At 36.0% G+C, this 20,598-nt stretch overlaps 1 protein-coding gene across 4 annotated transcripts in view; it reads left to right on the top strand.

Moving 5' to 3' along the window:
• thsd7ba (thrombospondin, type I, domain containing 7Ba) overlaps positions 1-20,598 on the top strand; it is a 356,829-nt gene that overhangs the window by 175,319 nt on the left and 160,912 nt on the right. For all 4 annotated transcript variants that reach the window (XM_047371186.1, XM_047371185.1, XM_047371187.1 and 1 more), the window contains exons 4-8: positions 666-1,521; positions 5,099-5,347; positions 7,098-7,267; positions 9,765-9,923; positions 18,502-18,702. In XM_047371186.1, coding sequence (XP_047227142.1) covers positions 666-1,521; positions 5,099-5,347; positions 7,098-7,267; positions 9,765-9,923; positions 18,502-18,702 — 1,635 coding nt within the window. The remainder of the gene's footprint in view (positions 1-665; positions 1,522-5,098; positions 5,348-7,097; positions 7,268-9,764; positions 9,924-18,501; positions 18,703-20,598) is intronic.

Below are 20,598 nucleotides of genomic sequence, written 5' to 3'. Positions count from 1 at the left end.
CAACTTCTGTCTTGTCTGAATAGAAGCAAAACATTTATTGGTCTATCCTATAAAATTAAAGTGAATTAAGCTTTGTGGCTGTAACATGACAAAATGTTAAAAAGTTGAGAAGGTGAAAGAATACCTGCCCACTTTATGTTGCATAGGTTTCATTATTTTTGTGCAACAGTAATCACAAATGGTGTGCTCTAAACCATTTTAGAGAGAGAATGCAGAAATATGACCACACTTTCATGGAATGCCACTGTTCTCAAGTGTGTAATTACTCATTTTGCAAGCACAACACCCACTAAGTTTCATGTTATACATTTAATATAATAGTATTGCAAATATATTTTTTCATTTGAGATTATAAAAAAGAAGACATGAAAAAAAAGCTGGTCGGACAGCTTTGATAGCTTAAAATATTGATCCAGTAAAATAAGTCCTTCTGACTCAGAGACTGACCTTGTATTTTTGTATTGATGTGTGCCACTGGTTTGATTACTTTGTGTTCCTTTGTTCCTTTCTTTCTTAGTTCATGAATAAAGCAATCATAGAGGTTAAGTGAATGGCCTTGATTTGGGCTTGATTGCAAGCCTCCAGATAGCTTCAATTTAAATAATTGTTTTTTTTTCCTCACACATTGTAATGATGCTGTCTTTGTGTGCCTTCTTTTTTTATAGGAGCGTGGGGTCAGTGTTTCAGTGAGGTGTGTGGTTCTGGTGGGGTCCAGACAAGGACGATATGGTGCATCCACTTAGAGGGCTGGACCACCCATCACTCGCACTGCCAGCAGGTGGAAAAGCCAGAAAGCAAAAGGCAATGCTTTAAGGTCTGCGACGGGCACCAAGATCTCTTTGAATGGGAGATTTCTGACTGGGGAGGCTGTGTTCTTGTTCCTTTCTTTTCCAATGAACTCAAGGTGAGGACGACTGATTGCATTACAGCACAGCATGGCATTCAGAGGCGCAATATCCACTGTATTCGCACTTCCAATCGAAGCACCGTCAACATAAGGATATGTGAGTTCTTTTCCCAGAAACCACCTGTGGAACAGGCGTGTCTCATCCCCTGCCCTCAGGACTGTGTGGTTTCAGACTTTACCTCATGGTCAAGTTGCAGTAAAACCTGCAGTGCTGGTCTGCAGCATCGGACTAGACACGTCCTTGCCACACCAATGTATGGAGGAGCTAACTGTCCTAATTTAACCGAGACCAGGACTTGTACTAACTCTGTTGACTGCCCTGTGTCAGAGAGTGAGTACCAGTACAGCCTTAAAGTAGGGGCCTGGAGTAAGTGCCGACTACCCCACAACAAGGATGTTCTCTTAAGTGGAAGGACCACAGTGGACTTTGGTGCTAGCTCCAGTGAGAACAATTCTATCACGCTACACACATCGGATTCTCATCACCACTTCCATCATTACCACCATCATGCTCATGCTCATGTAAGATACCCCATGACATGGGAACTTGAAGTGGGATACCAGACACGACATGTACGCTGTGCAAGAAATGATGGCAAGAATGTCATGCTGAGGTAAGAGGATTGCATGTTCTTTGTCATAAATGTACCTTTAACGCATGTTTTAAAAAAGATACTCACTGGCTACTTTCTTAGGTACACCTTGCTAGTTCTGAGTTGGACTACTTCAGCCTTCACATTACAGTACAGTGAACTCATTCAGTAAACCGATAGAGATTATGTGAGCTTTGTGACAGGGTGCATTATCCTGCTGGAGGTAACCATCAGAAGATGGGTACACTGTGGTCATAAAGTAATGGCTTTAGTGAGCAGCAATACTCAGGTAGGTTGTGGAGTTTTAATGGTGCTCAATGTTTAGTAAGGGGGCAAACAAATGCTGAAAAATAAGCCCTCAGATCATTATATCCCCACCAACCTGTACCGTTGAGGCAGGGCAGGATGGATCAATGCTTTCATCTTGCTTTTTCAAAATTCCGACCCTAAAATCTGAATGTTGCTGAAATCTAGATCCATCAGACTATAAAACATTTGTTCAATCTGTTATTGTCTAATTTTGGTGAACCTGTGTGAATTTTAGCCTCATTTTCCTTTTCTTAGCTGACCAGGTTGTCTTCTGGTCCTGTAGCTCATCTGCTTCAAGGATTGACATGTACATTTAGAAATACTTTTCCACATACTTTGTTGGTACTGAGTGGTTGTTTGAGCTATTTTGGCCTTCCTATCATTATCACCATCTGAAATTGTCCAATCAGCCCACCTGGCACCAATAACCGTGCCATGCTCGAAGACTCCTAAGTTCTCTTTGTTTCCTATTCTGATGTTCACTTTGAATTTCAGCATGTCTACATGAGCATGATCACAGCATATTAAATATAGGAAAGTAACATGTTAAGATGATGTATTTTAATGATATGATAGAAACGAACAAGCTTGTCCTCCCCTGATAATGAATCACAGCTTATGCTTTAGTGATGACACCACAGCTTTTGCAAAAATTTTTTGAGATTAATTTATTTACAAACAAATAGAAAGCAAAGCATTACCTTTTTGGTTATTTTGAGTCTTCCATACTGCGATTTTCCAATCCCAGCCAAATATGTGACTGACAGTGCCCAAGTCTATGCAGGGATGTCATAAGACAACACATGCTTCAGTAAAAGATAACACTTTATGTTTATTTGTCACCTCATTATGAAGAATCATTTACAATTTAGAATATGTTAAAGTTGTTAGTTGTTTGTTTAAGAAGGTGTGTGCTCAGTTGAAATTGGTCATTCCTTGCTTCAAACAAAATATCTGGGGAAGAAAACAATTAAATTAATTAAGAAACAAAGCTTGATGTGTTTCTGGTTCACTAAACAAAGTAAGTAAAGTACTTAATTATATATTACAGGCTTACTTACTGGCTACTTTTATTACTTACCTATTTATTTATTTACTTACTGAATTATCCTTTTAATTATTTAAATATTCAGCATTTTGCTCACATTTTTGTTTATTTACTTATTTACTTACCTCTTTATTTACTTACTTTTTTACTTATTCTCTGTTGTACACATTTACTTATCTACTCATTTACTTACTGTACTTACCTCTGTACATACTTACTCACTTCCTTACTAAGTTATTTGTTTTTGTCATGTGGAAGACATGTGATCCCCCTATGGTCTCCAAAAGGCTGATTTGTTCATGTAGAGGTGGATTCAGTGACATAAAATGCTTTTTACAGATGTTGGTTATTTATTCCATTATAACTAGATTATGTGAGAGCCGTTGTTTCAACAGCATTTTGCCAGGGAGGTGAGGTATTATTGTGTTAAATGTCAAGTGGTGCTCCCCTCAGTCACTGCTTTTGAGCTGAACCTGGTATTTGGATTTGATAAGAATGGATTTTGCCACACGTTCAAACGAACAAATGGGACACACATTCACATGCACACACACACACAAACACAGAACTGTGCTTTCATCACTGGGGGAGGAAAATCATTGCGTCTCTGTTGTAGTGTATTGTCTAAATGCCACTAAATACCATCCTCTTGGTGTATAGTGACACCATTATACGGCTGTTAAACTCAATATTAGACTACCATCCAAAGAGGCCAGCATATCAGAAACAACCTTTAGTTGAATTGTGATTGAATGATGCTAGCTATTGTTAGACATTTATGAGCAGTGACAAGTGTTTAGTATTCCGTGCCTTTTTGGGAACAGGGAATTAAACATAGGTGTGGATTTCATGCACCTTGTTATATATTTTAAAATTATAGGTCATCCTCTTCAATGGTTAAGTGGCTTTATGGGCTTAAGGCAAAGGTACCATTTGCAGTGCAGTACTTAAATTAACTTGGTTTGCTATTAGATAAAATTGTAGCTTTCGAAGTTGTATTTTTTCTAAATTAATCTGGTCTTATTTTACTTTCTCTTGAGTCTAATTCTAAAATATAAAATTAAATGTGCTGTGGTGTGTGCTCGTAATGACCTCATTATTTGTATTGCCCAATTAAACAACTGGAAATGAAATAAACAACAAATGAACTCCTTTCACGAATTTAAAAGCAAATTAGTTCATTGTAGCACTTATAAAATCTGGACTACTTCTTTCTTAACAAAAATTTTCAAAGAACAGATTTTTTATCCAGAAGTAAATGAGGCAACGTTTATTTGTTCTTTATGGGGCTAAACATAACTAGAAGATCCAGTAGATTCTCTAGGCATCTGATATTTAAATGTTACTTAATGAGATTTGTCCACTAATCCATTTAAATCCCAACTACACCTGGGGCCTGCACTATAATTAAAGTTCAATGTAACTAGCAGGCCCATAGGAAAAATGCTGCAAGGGCCTGTGCAAACATACAGTGCAAAACCCATGCTACATGTGCACTAGAATTCATGATTCTTGATATTTTTATTCTAACCTCTGTGAACAATCCTTGAAGGAATTAAAATAAACACCTCTTTTTACATGACTGACAGAAATCAGACAGATATTTAAATAGTACATCATTATAGTACATAGTATAGTCCATCAATATGAATGTTAGTCGTTTTAGTCAATTTTTTTAGGTACTTGGTATTAAAATTACTATTACTGAAAACTTGCTTAATTGATAAAAAATGTAAAGTCAATCCCATTCTGAGTAGTTAACAATCCTATAATTTCTTAATTTATCATGTGGAGGATTTTCATTGAAGTTTGATAAGGTTGTTATATAGTTAAAAATGGCGGCCTGTAAACAATAACCAGGCTCTTTCTAGTCTATTCCTTAACCCAACAAATTGGGTCACAATTTTTGAGCCAGTGTTTAATAATAAAATACCTAGCCTCTTTCCCAACAGCATAAACACAGAATCTGGGTTAAAGAAAAAATAAATTTGATTTTAAAATAGTTTTTATCTTTTTTATTTAAACTATAAATTCACATCAAATTCACTTGAGAGCATGTAAGAATATTTGTTCAAGCCTTCAACTTTACTTAAACGAAAAGAAAAAAGCTGCAAAGATCATTGTCATAAATCCGTTTCACTATCCACCATAGTCCATAATGTAAGCTACAGTAGTTTTATGTCGTAAAACAAATTCTCTTTGAGGTGTCTGACTTGGTAATAAAATCTTCTCAATCTTCAGTCTATGTATGAAGGACAACTCCCCGCTGACCTTCCAGGCATGTGTGATGCCCAAAGACTGTCAAATCTCTGACTGGTCATCGTGGAGTTACTGCTCAAAGACCTGCCGATCCACCGATCTGTCTCCTGGGTATCGCGTCCGGACACGGATCATAACACAAATCCCAAATGGAGGAGGAAAACAATGTCCTTATCTTGAGGAAAAGGAAGCCTGCAACATCATTGGCGATTTACTTTCAAAATGTCCCAGGTATTCATATAATCTTTATATAGTGTTTCTTTTTTCAGGCTCAGTGCTCAGAAACCAGACTTATTTTCATCTACAAGCGTGTGGTCATAATTTTTAGACCAAATAACTGTTATTAATTTGACTGCTCTGTATGTGGGTTTGATGACAGAAACCTCAAAGGAAACAAATATATCATTTTATAGTTTGATCACTCTGACTTCTTTATCAGAGTATTTTTCATTTATCACTATAACCAGCAAGAAAACTTAATGATTCTGTTCAGAACTAACCTGATGAGTTGTTTTGACCTAGGTGGAAAAAGATGCCAGACCATCGTTGGACTGAAGTTAGGATAGGTTTTAGCTCATAAAACAAGCACTGAACAAAGAACTCAGTGGAGAATTACATTCTCTGCTAGTTAGTTTTTTTTCTCCATTTAAATTTACATTTAGTGGCTGAGAGCAGGGGATTTACATGATTAGGGGAAAACTCATTACGTAAATTAAGCATTTGATAGATTACCAGGGGCTGTTGTTGCAGTAATCTCCTGAAATATTATTGCATTCTGCATCGTTGCATATTTTGTAGTTGAAACCAAACATTATTTAGAAGTTCTGAAATCAAAATAATCATCACACCCTCCTTCTGACTCACTGAAAGAAGCCTGTGCCACAGAATAAACATAATAATTTATCTTTGACTTTTTGAAAGCAGTTGCAAACAAAAGTAAGTACACTGATTGTTAATTCTCCATAATGATTTATTCTAATTGACATTCATTTAAATCATTGTTTACTCTTTAGATGGCAGATTTACTTTTGAAAGACCTGCATCTAAAACATGTCTGGTGTAAACTTCATGAGATGCTTAAACAGTGTTTTAAAAAACAATTTGTAACAGTTTAACCTTTTCATATTTTGTTTCTTTTCTGTCAGATACATTAATGTAATTTTTAGGAATTTGTGTAAAAGATCAACACAATGTAGATCAGAATTGTGAAGTGAAAAGAAAACAATATATGTTTTTCACATTTTGACAAAGAGCAGGGGCAGCCAAGAGATCCATGGTAACTCTGGAGGAGCTGCAGAGACAGACAGATTAGGTGGGAGACTGCTGACTGGACTCTTACTTGTGCACTTCACAAATCTGGCGTTTATGGAAAAGTAGTAAGAAAACTTCCATTATTTAAAGAAAGGGACAAGAAATCCTGGTTAAAGTATGTCAAAGGCCAGATAGGAACAGAGAAAAAATGATGAAGAAGCCGACATGATTAAATGGGGATACAACTTTACTTTGTGGTATACATGCACAACTATTTTGTGTCACTGTGAAGAAATTGACAGCATCCAACTGTCGGGATGCTTTTCTTAAGTAGGGTTGGAAGGCTGGTCAGAACTGATAGGAAGATTGACGAGCTAAATATTGGGTAGTCCTCGAAGAAAGCCTGTTTGAGTCTGGACAAGACTTGAAACTGGGGCATTCAAAGCTACAATAGAATTGTTTAGCTCACAGCATATTCATGTCCTAGTCAAAATCCAGACTTGCACTCAATTAGGAATCTGTGGCAAGACTTTTTAAAACAGTTTTAAAAAAAATATCCAATCTGACATTTTTAAAAAATGTTAAAAACTTAACAATTAGACACTACTCTGTGTTGGATATTGGATATATCTTGAGGTTCGTGGTTATAGTGTGAATAAATATGAAAAGGTTCAAGAGATGGGAATACTTTTGCATTACATTGTATTTCCATACCGGTGTGTTTACTAAGGTACATGTGGAGGACCACTGACTGGGGTGAATGCCGCATCCGACCCTTACTGAGCCAGCAGGATCAACGGCGGACTAACATTAGTATGCTGTGTGGAGGTGGGGTCCAGACCAGGAAGACCTACTGCGTTCAAATTTCCGATGATTCAGCACCACATTATAGGAAGGAAGGTGAGCGAAATAACTTCGTGTTTGACTCAGAGCTGCCCAGAAGCCCATATTGGCTAGAACTATTCAGTGTCATTAAATGTGGATATAATGTTCATATATTTTAGGCAAACCTAAAGCTGTGATCTGTATTATTAAAGTGAATTCTAGAAGTAGAACATTGTATGTGTTGGTTATGTGGATAAAAACATGTATTCTGCTTAACAGTAGGAAAAGTATGTTCTAATGCAAGTGTGCAGTATCTTCAATTTATTCATTGTGTGATTCACTCTGACCATAGTGAAGACTTTGAACAACAGGGGATCTCTGCTCTGCATATAAAATAGCTCATTCTACCTCTGACGATATAATTCCCAAACCTTAGAACGTATTAAAAAATATTTCGCTAAGTAAGAGTCATAAAACATAAGAGAAAAAATAAAGATTTAACGAATATAACGCCTCTTACAAGATTCCTTTAAGTAAGTGAATTTAGGTCTTAAACAGTAGTAGATTTAGCAATGCCTCTGAAGTGCTGTAGTCAAGCAAAAGGTAAATGCTTTTTATATGTGGATAAAAAGAAGTTACTGCCACCGTACAGGGTAATTTTCTGAAACCTTTTCAACTACATTAACCCTTTTCCTCCAAACATTTTTTGTGCTTGTTTTTCAGAAAACTGATGTATCGAATGTACAATCCAAATTCTGTTGAAGGGCATCATGTATTTTCAGATTATTTTTCCCCATAAAACTTTTGGTTTTGTTAAATGCATCGAAAAAAACTGTTCAAATTGTAAAATATTGAGTTTTGTGACAATTATTTCAAATATTAAATGGCTTACTAGTTGGCTTCTTATCTTTATATATTGTAAATTAAATATTTGGAGATTTTTAGAAGAAAATGTTTTTGTATTATTCATCATGAAATGTTAATACAGCAAAGATAAAATAAAAAAGCAGTTATTAGTTTGGATTTAAGTAAATATGCAAAGTAAATTACAGTCTGACAATTTCTGGCAACAATTACAATTTATTAATTTATGCTGTTAGCATAAATGGTGTTTACACCAAATTAGTTTTATTGAATTAGCGTGTCCACTGTAAGCATTGGCTGCACAGTGGACAGATTACCGTAAGAATAACCCTCTGGTTGTTATTATTTAATTACAGATATAACACACATATAAAATTCTATGGCTTATAAAGGAATAAATACATCAAAAAGAGTGCACAAAACTAAATTATAGATTCAGGAAGTTGCCTTACAGTATGCATCACCATAAATTAAGACACAAAATATTAATTAATAAAAGAAGAGACATGCTGTGGCATAAAAAGTATTAACCATTTGTCATTTTAATTAAGCACAGTGGGCCCCTTTTAATGACTACCAACTGAAAAAAAAAAAAAAAAGAAATCTTTATTCTTTTTGCAAATTACACTCTTCATAATGCATAATGAATAAAACCATTTGTCAGTTGAAAGCATACTGATTTAGACATCCATATTTTGACCTAGTGTTTGATTGAACCTATGCTTTTTAACAACGTTGGGGAAAAATCTGAAAATCTTAAATGACGGGTTTGTTACAACAAGCTAATTTGGCTAAAGATAGCACACAAGGCTGCATTGCATGTACTGTTATATGAAATTTCTGCTATCTGGGCTTTTTCTACTGCTCAATTTAGATAAAAACAATTTGTGGAACAAAGTGGAAAGATCTGTACTGCACTTTATCTCTGTGTTTAAACAAGCATCTCATTTTGACAGAAGATCAAACACCATGTAAATTACTGTGGGTAAAATGACAAAATGCTCAGCGGACATTTAGTAATTTTTCTATGGGCTCTCATTTAAATGGAAATTTGCCTCTCAACGATGTTTGAAGCTGCATCAACATGGAGCATTAGATTGAAATCTCTCTGTTTTGGACAGTCAAAAAATACTCTTTTACGCTGCAAGAGAGACCCGTGTCAGTGCTCATTACAGGTGGCTCAGCTGTCTGTGATCTTCAGAGGATGTCAGCCATGCTTAGTCATAAACTGGTTTCACTGTGTCTTGATTAACACCTCCTAGTTTCCCTTCAGCTGCCAACTGCCCTATATTTTATGTTCTCTTGAGTCTGTCATCAGATGAGCGATCCCCTCTGGCCTTTCCACTTGTTACTCTCTAATAAGCTTGGCTAAACTTCTATCCAGAGCGTGCAAAGTTTGAAGTGGTAGCCTTTAACAATAAATGCTATCCTGTCTTCCAAGTCAGAACTGAATTAAATCAATACTTTGCAATCTGACAGCAGCAAGGCTTCTTGATCTTCCTCTCTATCCGCATCACCTGGCCCAAACGCCTGTTAGGAGTCCAATTCTAAATATATTACCTGGCAGCAATTTCTATCCCTCACACACACACACACACACACACACACACACACACACACACACACTTTACACAGCTGAATGTGTATGGTTTTACTTCAAATCGGTTTATCCTTCTCTGTGTTTTTTTGTTTGTGTTTGTTTGTTCAGTGTCCAGGCCTGTGAATGCCTGGCTGTGTGATGGAGATGATCCTCCATTGGCTGTTCAGAACTGCTCCATTCGTTGCCAGCACCAGTGCTTGCTGTCCCAGTGGTCGCTCTGGAGTGCCTGCCTCCATGAAAACTGCAAAGAACGTCAAGGAAGGAAAGGTATGATAGAAAACAAACAAGGTTTTGCATTTCAAAGATTTGGAAAACATACAGCTGATGGTACTTTAATGTTCTTACATGTGGGTGTTGTTTGTTTCAGTATCACCAACTAAATGATTGTCAAATAATTATTTTTAAAAAATGGTTGAGGTCCAGCTAGTCCAGACAGTAAACATGCATTTTACACAGCATCACTAAAAATGCATGTTTCTAGAAATTTGTTTATTACTAGTAAAATCAGATAAGGTCATTGTCTTTAAAAACACATAACCTTTTTTCTGTGCCTGACATTGAATCAACATTAACATTTTATGTTTTAGGTCTGTTAGGATTACCAAAATTATTTCTATTTGTTAAATACCAGAATGACGAGAGAGAGATTTTTTTTTTTTTACTTTTTTCAAAGTCAGACATTTACATATATTGTATTAGTATTGGGTGGCATGGCATTTAAACTTTGCTTGAGTGAAATATTTTGGCTTCTTGCCATAATTTGCAAAAATATTGCCCCATTTCTCCTTATTCCAAACAACCAACGAATAATATGAATCGCCAAGAATTGCCAAATTTCAGGATTCTTAGTTGAATGATAAGTTCCTGAAATTGTAACTGATTCACATTTTATTCTTAGTCAGTTCCTGCAATTCTTGGGCCATTTGGAATTGTCCCAAACATTTTGAGTTGTTCAAATCTTGGTGGCGAACTCCCGAAGCCAAAATACCTCAGTTGATTCGTAACACATTCCTGGTTCATTTTAGGGTAATGTAATTTATTCCTACTTGAATTATTAGCATTTCTATGTATTCTTAACTCAAATTCATGAAACATTGTCTTGACCACTCGGGGACATTGTACCACCTGAACCTGCCTAAATATCTCTTTGAAAAAAAATAAGAAATAAGGGAAATAATTTATTAAAAATTAAAAACTAAAACAAAATAATAAACATATTTTTACATAAATAAGAAACATAAAACAAAGTAAAATACATTTCTTTTATTTAGTTTCTTACAACATTTTATGTCCAAAAAAGCTTTTTAGTTTTTACATTTTATTGGCAAAAACAATCACTTTACTCAAAACATTTTAACCTTTAAATATGAACAGTCATCACTCAAATAACATTAACTCCTGTTAGTCTCTCATTACTTTTCATTATATCTTGGTGAAAAATCCAAAACATTGTCAAGAATAGTAAGGAATTCTAATTTAATTGTACCTGATTTTTAAATGCATTTGGCATATCGTTAACTGATTCTGACATTCATGCAGTATTCTTAATAGATTCTTGTAAATTATGCTGAATTCTTGACAATATTTATGCAAATCTCATGATTTATCTGCAGCCATCATACCTGAGTCATAACTGAATTTTGGGGCATCACAAATTGTAACAGAAATTTTGCAAGATTCCACAAATCCTCATGAATACAAAAATTTTGCAATTCTTGGTCATTCGTATTATTCATGGTCTGTGTGGAATAGTGTCTTTACACAACTGGTGTATCTGAGTCAGGTTTGTAATTTGCCTTGCTATGTCCACAAATTTCCAATCGGAGTGAGATCAGAGCTTTGTAAAGCCACTCCAAATCACTGGCTTCTTTATCCCTAAGCCACTTTGTAACTAATTTGGCGCTATGCTTTAGATCGTCTATTCGGAAGACCCATTTGTGCCAAACGTCCTGAATGATGTCTTGAGATGTTGCGTCAGTACTTCCACATAATGTTCTTCACTCATGATGCAATTCTGTATTGTGAAGTGCACCAGTCCCGCTATTGCAAAACACCCCCACAATGTAATGCAACAACCTCTGTACTTACCAGTTGTGATGGAGTTCTCAGGCTTCCAAGTGTCCCCCTTTTACCTCTAAATGTAACAATGGTTGTCGTATCCAAACACATTTTTGTTTCATCAGACACAGGACATATTTTTGTCCCTGTGTGCATTTGCAAAACTGTAATCCTACCAGCTTCAGCCAGCATCTTCATGAAAGTTTTTTGCTTGAGTTCTGGGGTTGAAGCACGTGTTTTACAACAAAACACATTTATCTCTGGGACACAGACAGAGGACCTCCTGAACAATATGATGTCTGGACATTCCCTTGCTGTTTCTGGTTGCGTACAATTGTTTCATAATACACTGCTCGAAAACTTATTGGAATACTTTGAAAACACATCAGATCTCAATTGAAAAAAAAAAATCTTGCTGGATATCCATGCTGATATGGAATGGGTAATGTGTCATTTGATGAAAATGAAAATTATCAACACATAGAGGGCTTAATCTGAAGTCCCTGAGAAATGTAAACCGAAAAACTGATGCGGCAGGCTAGTTTAATTTGCTGAAATGTCATTGCAGCAACTTAAATTGGTACTCAGTAGTTTGGATAGTCCCTATGTACTTATATACCCACCTGATAATGTCGGGGCATGCTCCTTATGGGATGGACGGATGGTTTCCTGGGATATCTCGTCCCAGATCCTGACCATGGCATCACTGAGTTTCTGGACAGTCTGAGGTGCAACCTAGTGGCATGGACCTAAACATGATGTCCCAGAGATTTCCTATAGATAGAGGTGAGGGGAGCAGGGTGGCCAGACAATAGATAGATAGATAGATAGATAGATAGATAGATAGATAGATAGATAGATAGATAGATAGATAGATAGATAGATAGATAGATAGATAGATAGATAGATAGATAGATAGATAGATAGATAGATAGATAGATAGATAGATAGATAGATAGATAGATAGATAGATAGATAGATAGATAGATAGATAGATAGATAGATAGATAGATAGATAGATAGATAGATAGATAGATAGATAGATAGATAGATAGATAGATAGATAGATAGATAGATAGATAGATAGATAGATAGATAGATAGATAGATAGATAGATAGATAGATAGATAGATAGATCTACTAACTATAATTTTCTATCTAATTTACAGTATTTCATGACTGAGGCAAAATTTTAATGAAATGATCATTTCTTAAAGATGACATTTGAAAATGCTAGTGTTTGATCTACTACCACAGATCACTATACTACTAATTATGACAAACTTCAATATTATTTAACAGCTAAAGCCGGTAGGCGGTAAAGCTTTAGTAAGAGCAAATAGTGAGAGGGTTGTTAAGGTTAAGGAGAGACTAGCCCACCCATTCCAGAAGTTCAATGTTTTGGTCATTGTCACTTGTAAAAGGAAGAGAAACTGGAGCACAACATCATAGATCCTGTACCTTATTTAACATTGGGCATTATATCACATTAGATTAGATTAGATTGTATTACACCAAACCCTCTGGAGGTTTTGCTCCTGAAAAGCTCAGTCTTAGTCTTATTAGACAAAAGCACAAATTTACAGTTAAAAACTGAATAGTGTTTAAATAACTTTATATGTTTACCTTTCTCTCTAATAACTTGCATTCATACAGGTAGTTTTTAATGGTTGTTAGAGAAACCAAAGAGAGAACTGTTTGCTGCAATTCTCTAACAAAGAGTTTGTGGCAATGAAACAGTCCTTTCGATCTCATAATTTTCCCCACAGGTAATTCAATTTGGTTCAGTTTCTATAAAGCCAGTTCACAGGTAATATCAGAAACTTTGAAAAACAGTACACATTCCAAAAATACATAATCAAATAAATGTAATTACAATCCAATAATATAGATAGTCATGGATTATTAATTAGAAGTTTGTAGAAACTCTGATTATCCTGAAAAAGGCAAAGTACAAATAAAAAAGAAACATTTCAGTTACATTCATTTTAAAATTGTTGTTAGAGACATGAGTAATTGTGCCACAGATGATTTTGTTAAAAGTAATTGTTTCTCAATATCTGATTTTTTTCCCCATTGAATGACTGTGCACAAGTTAGAAAATGGCTTTTTTTTATTTTTTCACTTTGAGATTATACTACCAAAATAAAATTTGAATGTAAGACTTTGTCCACATTTGCACACGCAGGACTAGTTATTCTTTCACAGAACCATGTTGACTAACAGGCGGATATAGAAAGGTTGGTAAAACATCCCAAAAGACATTTTCGAACAGCTGCTACATTCCCTAAAATTCAAGTTGTTATTTGAACAGATGGACCTGAGGTGAAAATCCCAAACCCTCAGTCAGCAACAATTAACTTGGCATTCTATTGCAGACAGTATGTACAATCAATGAAAACTGTTACCTAAGCAATTCCAGCATGATCAACATGGGACTGCACTACCCGAAAGCTGTTACTTATGCGTGATTTTTTTCGATTGGTTTGGCAGTGCTGAACCTGTCGGGTGAGGGAATATGTTTTTCTGACAGAGGTTATGAGGTAGAATTTCAGCCAGATGGACCAATTTTATCAGAAAAGGGTACATAAACCTCTTGGTCAGAATTTTAAACACATTTCAGAGGGAGTAGAAAATAACTGTTGGAAGATGGCACCACATACCAAAGCATTTGTACCATTTAAATTAGATTGAACTCTGCAGTTGTAACCTAGTATGAAAAGATTTATTTGAATCATATGTGACAGATGAACACAAAGTGTTTCATAATTGTGAAGTGTATGGAAAACAACATATGACTTACAAACAAAAATTGGAAATGAGTTGGGTGTATATTTATACAGCTTTCTTTAATCTGACTTCCCTAAATAAATTCCAATGCAATGAATTGCCTCAGACGTCACCTGGCTGTTAAATGTACTCCACCTTTGGGTAATTTATTCCCAGTGGAAATACAGCTGTTCTGTGAAGTCTTTAGAGATTTGTATGTGAATGTTAGTGAACAAACTGCAACAGGAAGACCAAGGAACACATCTGACAGACAAAGAGGGAGCTCTATCAGGGATGAAATGGCGGAGGAATTTAAAGAAAGGTTTGGTTCTTAAGTTTGTACTTAGCTAACCTGTGGGGGCTGCAGGAAATAAAGTACAGTCTGTGGAAGAAAACGGTCTGGTGCAAAGGAAACAAAAACACTTTCTTCCATAGGGACAGGACAGCTGTTAAAAGTTGATGGGAAGATAGATGAACTTAAATACAGGGTGATTCTGAAAGAAAAGGTCTATAGTACATGAAATCCTCAGGTACTTTGAAAAAATTTGGAAGAATCAAATGATATGAATATTTTCAAATGGCCCTGTACCTCAATTACTGAAGCAATGAAAAAGAAAGAGAACACTCAGTCTACCTGTCTTTGTACACAGGTGAAATCATGTTGTTAAACATGTTGTATCTGACCACTGTGGGAGGCAGTGTGTGTGCAATGGCTTGAGCCATTAGTGTGTTAGGGCTGTGTTAGAAAGGCACCATGACCACAGTGAATAAATGTGCATGAAAGCACCCTGGAAAGGAAAAGCAGTGCGGATTGTTCGGGTCAGTGGTGGCAGTCTCAAAACACCGGATCTCTATCAGATGAACCGGGTCCTGTCACAGTTAGTGCCATTAATATATTTCGAGCAGTAAAAACAAAGAGGCATCTGCTGTTTTATTGGGGGCTCTCCTGTGGCAAGCTGTCTGTTAATGGCATTCATAAAGACTCAGAACACACGGCAGCCAGAGTACAAAACAACACAGAGTCATTCATAGTGTTGCCTGCGATACACTGATCAGGTATTGAGTAGTTGAGTATTGCTATGATCCATTCGCTTGTAGCCCTGGAGCTTCAGAGAATTTCTTGCATGAAAATATCTGATTGGACTGCTTTTATGTTTAAGAGTAAACTGATCCGTCTCTACCCAAATGTCCTGTTATATGCCTGTTTCTGAGTAAAAGAGCCAAGCAGCTTTGCTCATGGGAAAGTTGCAAGTTTAGATTACCTTGCTGCAACTCCATGTGTTTTCATGTTATCTTGGCCTATCGTATTTGCAGCTGTACTGTGAAATCAATTGAAAATGGGATGTTACCGGATGATATTTTCAACAATGTTTCTACCAGTACTTGAATAGCTGAAGGGGAGGTATATTTCTTAACACGAGTGTGTAAAATCACTGTTTCGGCCCTTGTTCTCCTGAAATAAACTTGGTATGGCAAAGAAAGCTTTTAATTATTAATATCCTAGCCAAATCGTTTCTTGTGGCTTGGATCCGAGTAGCAGTAAGTGCTCTGGGCAATTCTGCAATCGATCCAGAATGTCTTTGGTGTTCGAGAGGCAGCTTCGCTCAGATCAGGCTACTAAACCTATGCTTCACCCCAGTACATGGTAGACAGATGTATGTAATTTGCAGAGTAGGATTCCAAGGGTTAAATTGAGCTGAGTAAAAGAATTTGGGGCTATTTTACCAGTGGCCGGTGTCAGAGTAAAATAAAATAAGAATGCCTCAAAAAGACATTCTCCTTTCTGCTGCTCAAGTGTCACTAAGGGAGAGACTAGGGTTTAGAAATAGCAATTTCATCCGTCAGCTTTCTACCAGCAAGAACATTGTACTGTCATTAGGGAATTGGAAAAGCTTAGAAGTCAATTCAAACTATAAATGTGAACATGTCCAATCAATAGAGACCTTTTCATTGAATAATTTATATTTTATGAACAATCCATCTTTAAGAAAATCAATATTGTAGAGTGAAGAATATGAATGACAATACGGGACACTAAGGTGATGTGGATGACTAGGTAAGTGGCATAAAGATAATGACTCATAATGTCAAAATGTTTGTGTCATTCAATAATTTGTATACCATTTTCTTGTTCGTCCCGTCTTTATTATCTGCTTGCCATTCTTCAAGCACCAACAATCCATTTTTTGCTCATTCATATTTTTCAGATTCTCTCTCAGATGTTTTGGCACTAAAACAAAAGAAAGGCGGCAGAGCTAAAAATCACAAGAAAAAAATACTGCTGAACTAATTTGTTGTTGAGACTGTGACATCAATGACAAGTTGTCACAGACATAGTTGTAACTGACAAAAAGTGATCTGGACCAACAAGACAATGTCAATAATATTGTTAATAATATTGTTAATATATATATATATATATATATATATATATATATATATAAAGTCTTTGTACCTTTTGAACTTTCTTCACATTTTATCATGCTACTGCCACAAACTTCAATATATGCAGTAGGATTTTACTATGCTAGAAAAAAACTAAATGTCGGTCATAATTGTGAGTTTGAAAAAAAATGCTGCATGTTGTTTTTTGTCACTTTATATAAAAATAGGGTTCTTCTGTGTGTCTATTACTCAGTATAAATTCAACTGTTCTCTGAATGCCTCAAAAGAGTTTTGAGGCATTCAGAGAACATTAACTGTGAGAAATATGAAAATATTCTATAAAGCAAAGTTAAACAGACATTATAGCATTCTGCTTAATTTTATTTCAATTCAACAAATTTAAGTAACTCCTTAGCTAGTTAGATACTGAATGTACAGTAGATTTACTGCATAAAAGGACCATCACAATTGGTTACAAAAATATTGCCAGCATAGAGTATGACTGTAATTGGGAAGGCAGGATGTCATTGTTAAAAATATCACTCAAACTTCAACCTGCTTCTTCGTTTTTATCACACCTTCGCCTCTGTTGTGTTATTATTTTCACCATCATCCACCCTCTCACCTTGGACATACTGCTTCTGCTGTCTTTCAATGAACACTGTCTCTTTACTGAAAAAAAAAACATTTCATTGAACATCAACATCACTTTCTATTTTTTTCATTTCTGTAAATAAAAAAAACTGTTGAATCCGAGCAGTCATGAAATGACAGTATATGGGGTTGTGATTATTGTCATCTGTTTTGGTGTTAATGACATTATCTATCTACCTACCTACCTACATATTTACCTACCTATCTATCTATCTATCTATCTATCTATCTATCTATCTATCTATCTATCTATCTATCTATCTATCTATCTATCTATCTATCTATCTATCTATCTATCTATCTATCTATCTATCTATCTATCTCTATCTCTATCTCTATCTCTATCTCTATCTCTATCTCTATCTCTATCTCTATCTCTGTCTGTCTGTCTGTCCTCTGCGTTTTTCTGAACTCCTTTCTTTTTGTATAGTTTACTGATTAAAGAGCTCCACCGTCTGAGTGATGATAAATAGATGTAGCACTTTCATCTCCATAACACAATCTCTTATGCTCTGCTAACATGGCTCCCGAAGAAAGGTGAGGAAGTTAACAGATGCGAGAATGATACATTTGTTTTATTTGATTATTTCCAAAGAATTGTTGAACCTAATGTGATCTGAACAGAACTTCAGTGTTTTTGTTTTGGAGCAAATAAACCTGTACTGGCATTCAGGGGAAACAAAAATGCTTCTCTGCCCTCTCTCCTTTGAAACTCCTATTTTGTATTCACTTTTGTTTTTTATGAGTAACATGACAGCTATGATTCCTGCTTCACATTTAGCATAGACTGAAGCAAACAATCTATTCTACATAAAACGTAGTACTGTGAAATAATAGGAAATTCTTGTTAACTATCTTGGTACACCTTTGTTTAAAGGAGGTTATACTTGATCTCTATGAAAGGCAATTCTGTGCACAGAAGAGTCTGTCATTCCTCTCACATTTTCTGCACCTTTCCTACCCGTCTGCTTTCCGTCAGGTTTCAGACAAAGGAAGAGAGAGGTGTTGTGGGAGTCCAGTAACACTCTGGGGACTTGCCCTCATCTAATGGAGTTCATCCCCTGTGAGGATCCTGCCTGCTACCTGTGGCAAATCCAGCAAAAGGAAAAATGCATTTCCACCAATAGCTCCTGTGGTCCTGGAACTGCAGTACAGAATGTGACCTGTGTCAACACTGAAGGTAATCCTCAAGATCCATAAAGAATTCGCTATATCCCAATCAAAAATTAAATTTTTTTTCTTTTGACTAAACCTTTTGCTATCAGTTAAATTTTAAAGATTAGTGTATAGACACCACTTACAATTTTATTGTAAGTGGGGTGAGGTCTTTTATGATATGCTTTAATTAATAATACAGTTCCTAGCAAAAGTGTTTGTAATCCATGAACCGATTTTTATAGTGTATTTTATTCTTCCTTGGCACACTGGTATGGAGGACCGATCCTGACAAAATTAAAAATAAAAATAAAAGCAGAAATATATATATTTTGTTTTTCCTTTTCCTTACACATGCGTTTTCATCAAGAAATGTATATATATTTTCTTTTTCCTTTTCCTTAAACATGTGTTTTCATCAAGAAATGTAAATATTTTCTTTTTCCTTTTCCTTACAAATGCCTTTGTTCTTTTTACATTTCCTCGTCACTCTTTTCCTTTACCGTATGCATTTCTGCTTCATTATGCAAATGAGGAGGGCTGCCTTCTTCTCTCCAGCTCCTCTCCTATTGGTCAATAAACAGGAAGAAGGAGGATACATGTGCAGGCCGAGGGTGTGTCCCAATTCAGGGGCTGGATCCTTCCAAGTCCGTATTTGCGGGCCGATTACGTCACAGCGATGGGCGGAAGGTCTGTCAAATGCTGCCGACAAATGTGTCCTTCTTCTGCCCGATTTGAAGGATGAGTTGTGTGTATCATTCGCGGTCCATTTTTTCCCATGATTCATTGCGGGTCGAAGCAGTTTGGTCAAACAGGGGCAGCCATGGCGGACCACTGTGGCAAAAGCTGTGAGTAAATTGTGAAAAATTACACTTTCTGTGACACAAATGAACTTTTACAATGTTTTTAGTGCGGGAATATAACTGTGTAGACATGAAAAATCTGCTTGATTTATCAAGACATTCCTTTTGCTTGTTTAGGACAATTCTGGAGAAGATGGGCCAACAGGGGAAGGTCACCCCCTTGTAGGCCCAAAAAAAGGTGGGACAATATGAAAAGGAAATATAAAGTATGTTCAGAAGTTCTCATGTCAAACACAAATAAAAAAATATTTCTAAAAGTCTTATTGGTTTCTCTGTTTAGTCAACTCTTTTTTTCTTCCTTCTAACTTTAGGATTGCAAGTATCCAGGGTCAGGAGAGGGAGTCAGTGAAAAGCCCAGTGTTGCTACTTGGCGCTGGTTTGTCCTTATGGATGAGGTGTTGGGACAGAGGAGTTCCACAACACCTCGTGTCCTAATTGCCTCCATCCCTGAGCACACCCCAGGGCTAAGCGGAGCGGTGGACAACCAGATGGAGAAGGAAGACAGGAAGGGGTCAGAAAAGAAAGAGGGACAGAGATGAGGAGATGATGGAGTTGATCAGGGAGGACATAAGGCTATAGAAAATGGACAGACTGTTTTCCTAAGAATGGCACCAAAATAAGGTGCTACATAATAAATAAATAATATGTTTTGTTCAGATAGTTTCTTAAAGTTTTGAGCTGTTCTAATAAATTTCTAAATTGTTTTTGTCACCAATGTATTTTATTTCCATTTGACCTAACAATACATCAACTTCATTTAAATTTCTAAACAGTTTATTTTGAAAATTACAAATAGCATTTTAAAGAGAATGTGGAAAAAAAGAACATTCAAACAGATCAAGATTACAAAACAAAAGGCATAAAATAAAACTATGTACAAGTATTTACAATGGCAACGGCAGGATCAACCTGAGTGACCGGTTCCTGGTACACCTCTTCAACAGAACAAAGAGGCAGATATCTTTCTGAACAGAAAGTCTGGAGGTGTGGCTAAATCTCTCGCAAGGTCAGAGACTTGGATGGGATGCTGCAACTGAGACCTGTGGTTTGTCTTTCTG

Source organism: Girardinichthys multiradiatus, chromosome 7, assembly GCF_021462225.1.
Source record: "Girardinichthys multiradiatus isolate DD_20200921_A chromosome 7, DD_fGirMul_XY1, whole genome shotgun sequence".
Lineage (NCBI taxonomy): Eukaryota > Metazoa > Chordata > Actinopteri > Cyprinodontiformes > Goodeidae > Girardinichthys > Girardinichthys multiradiatus.
This window is presented reverse-complemented; position numbering and strand designations above follow the sequence as displayed.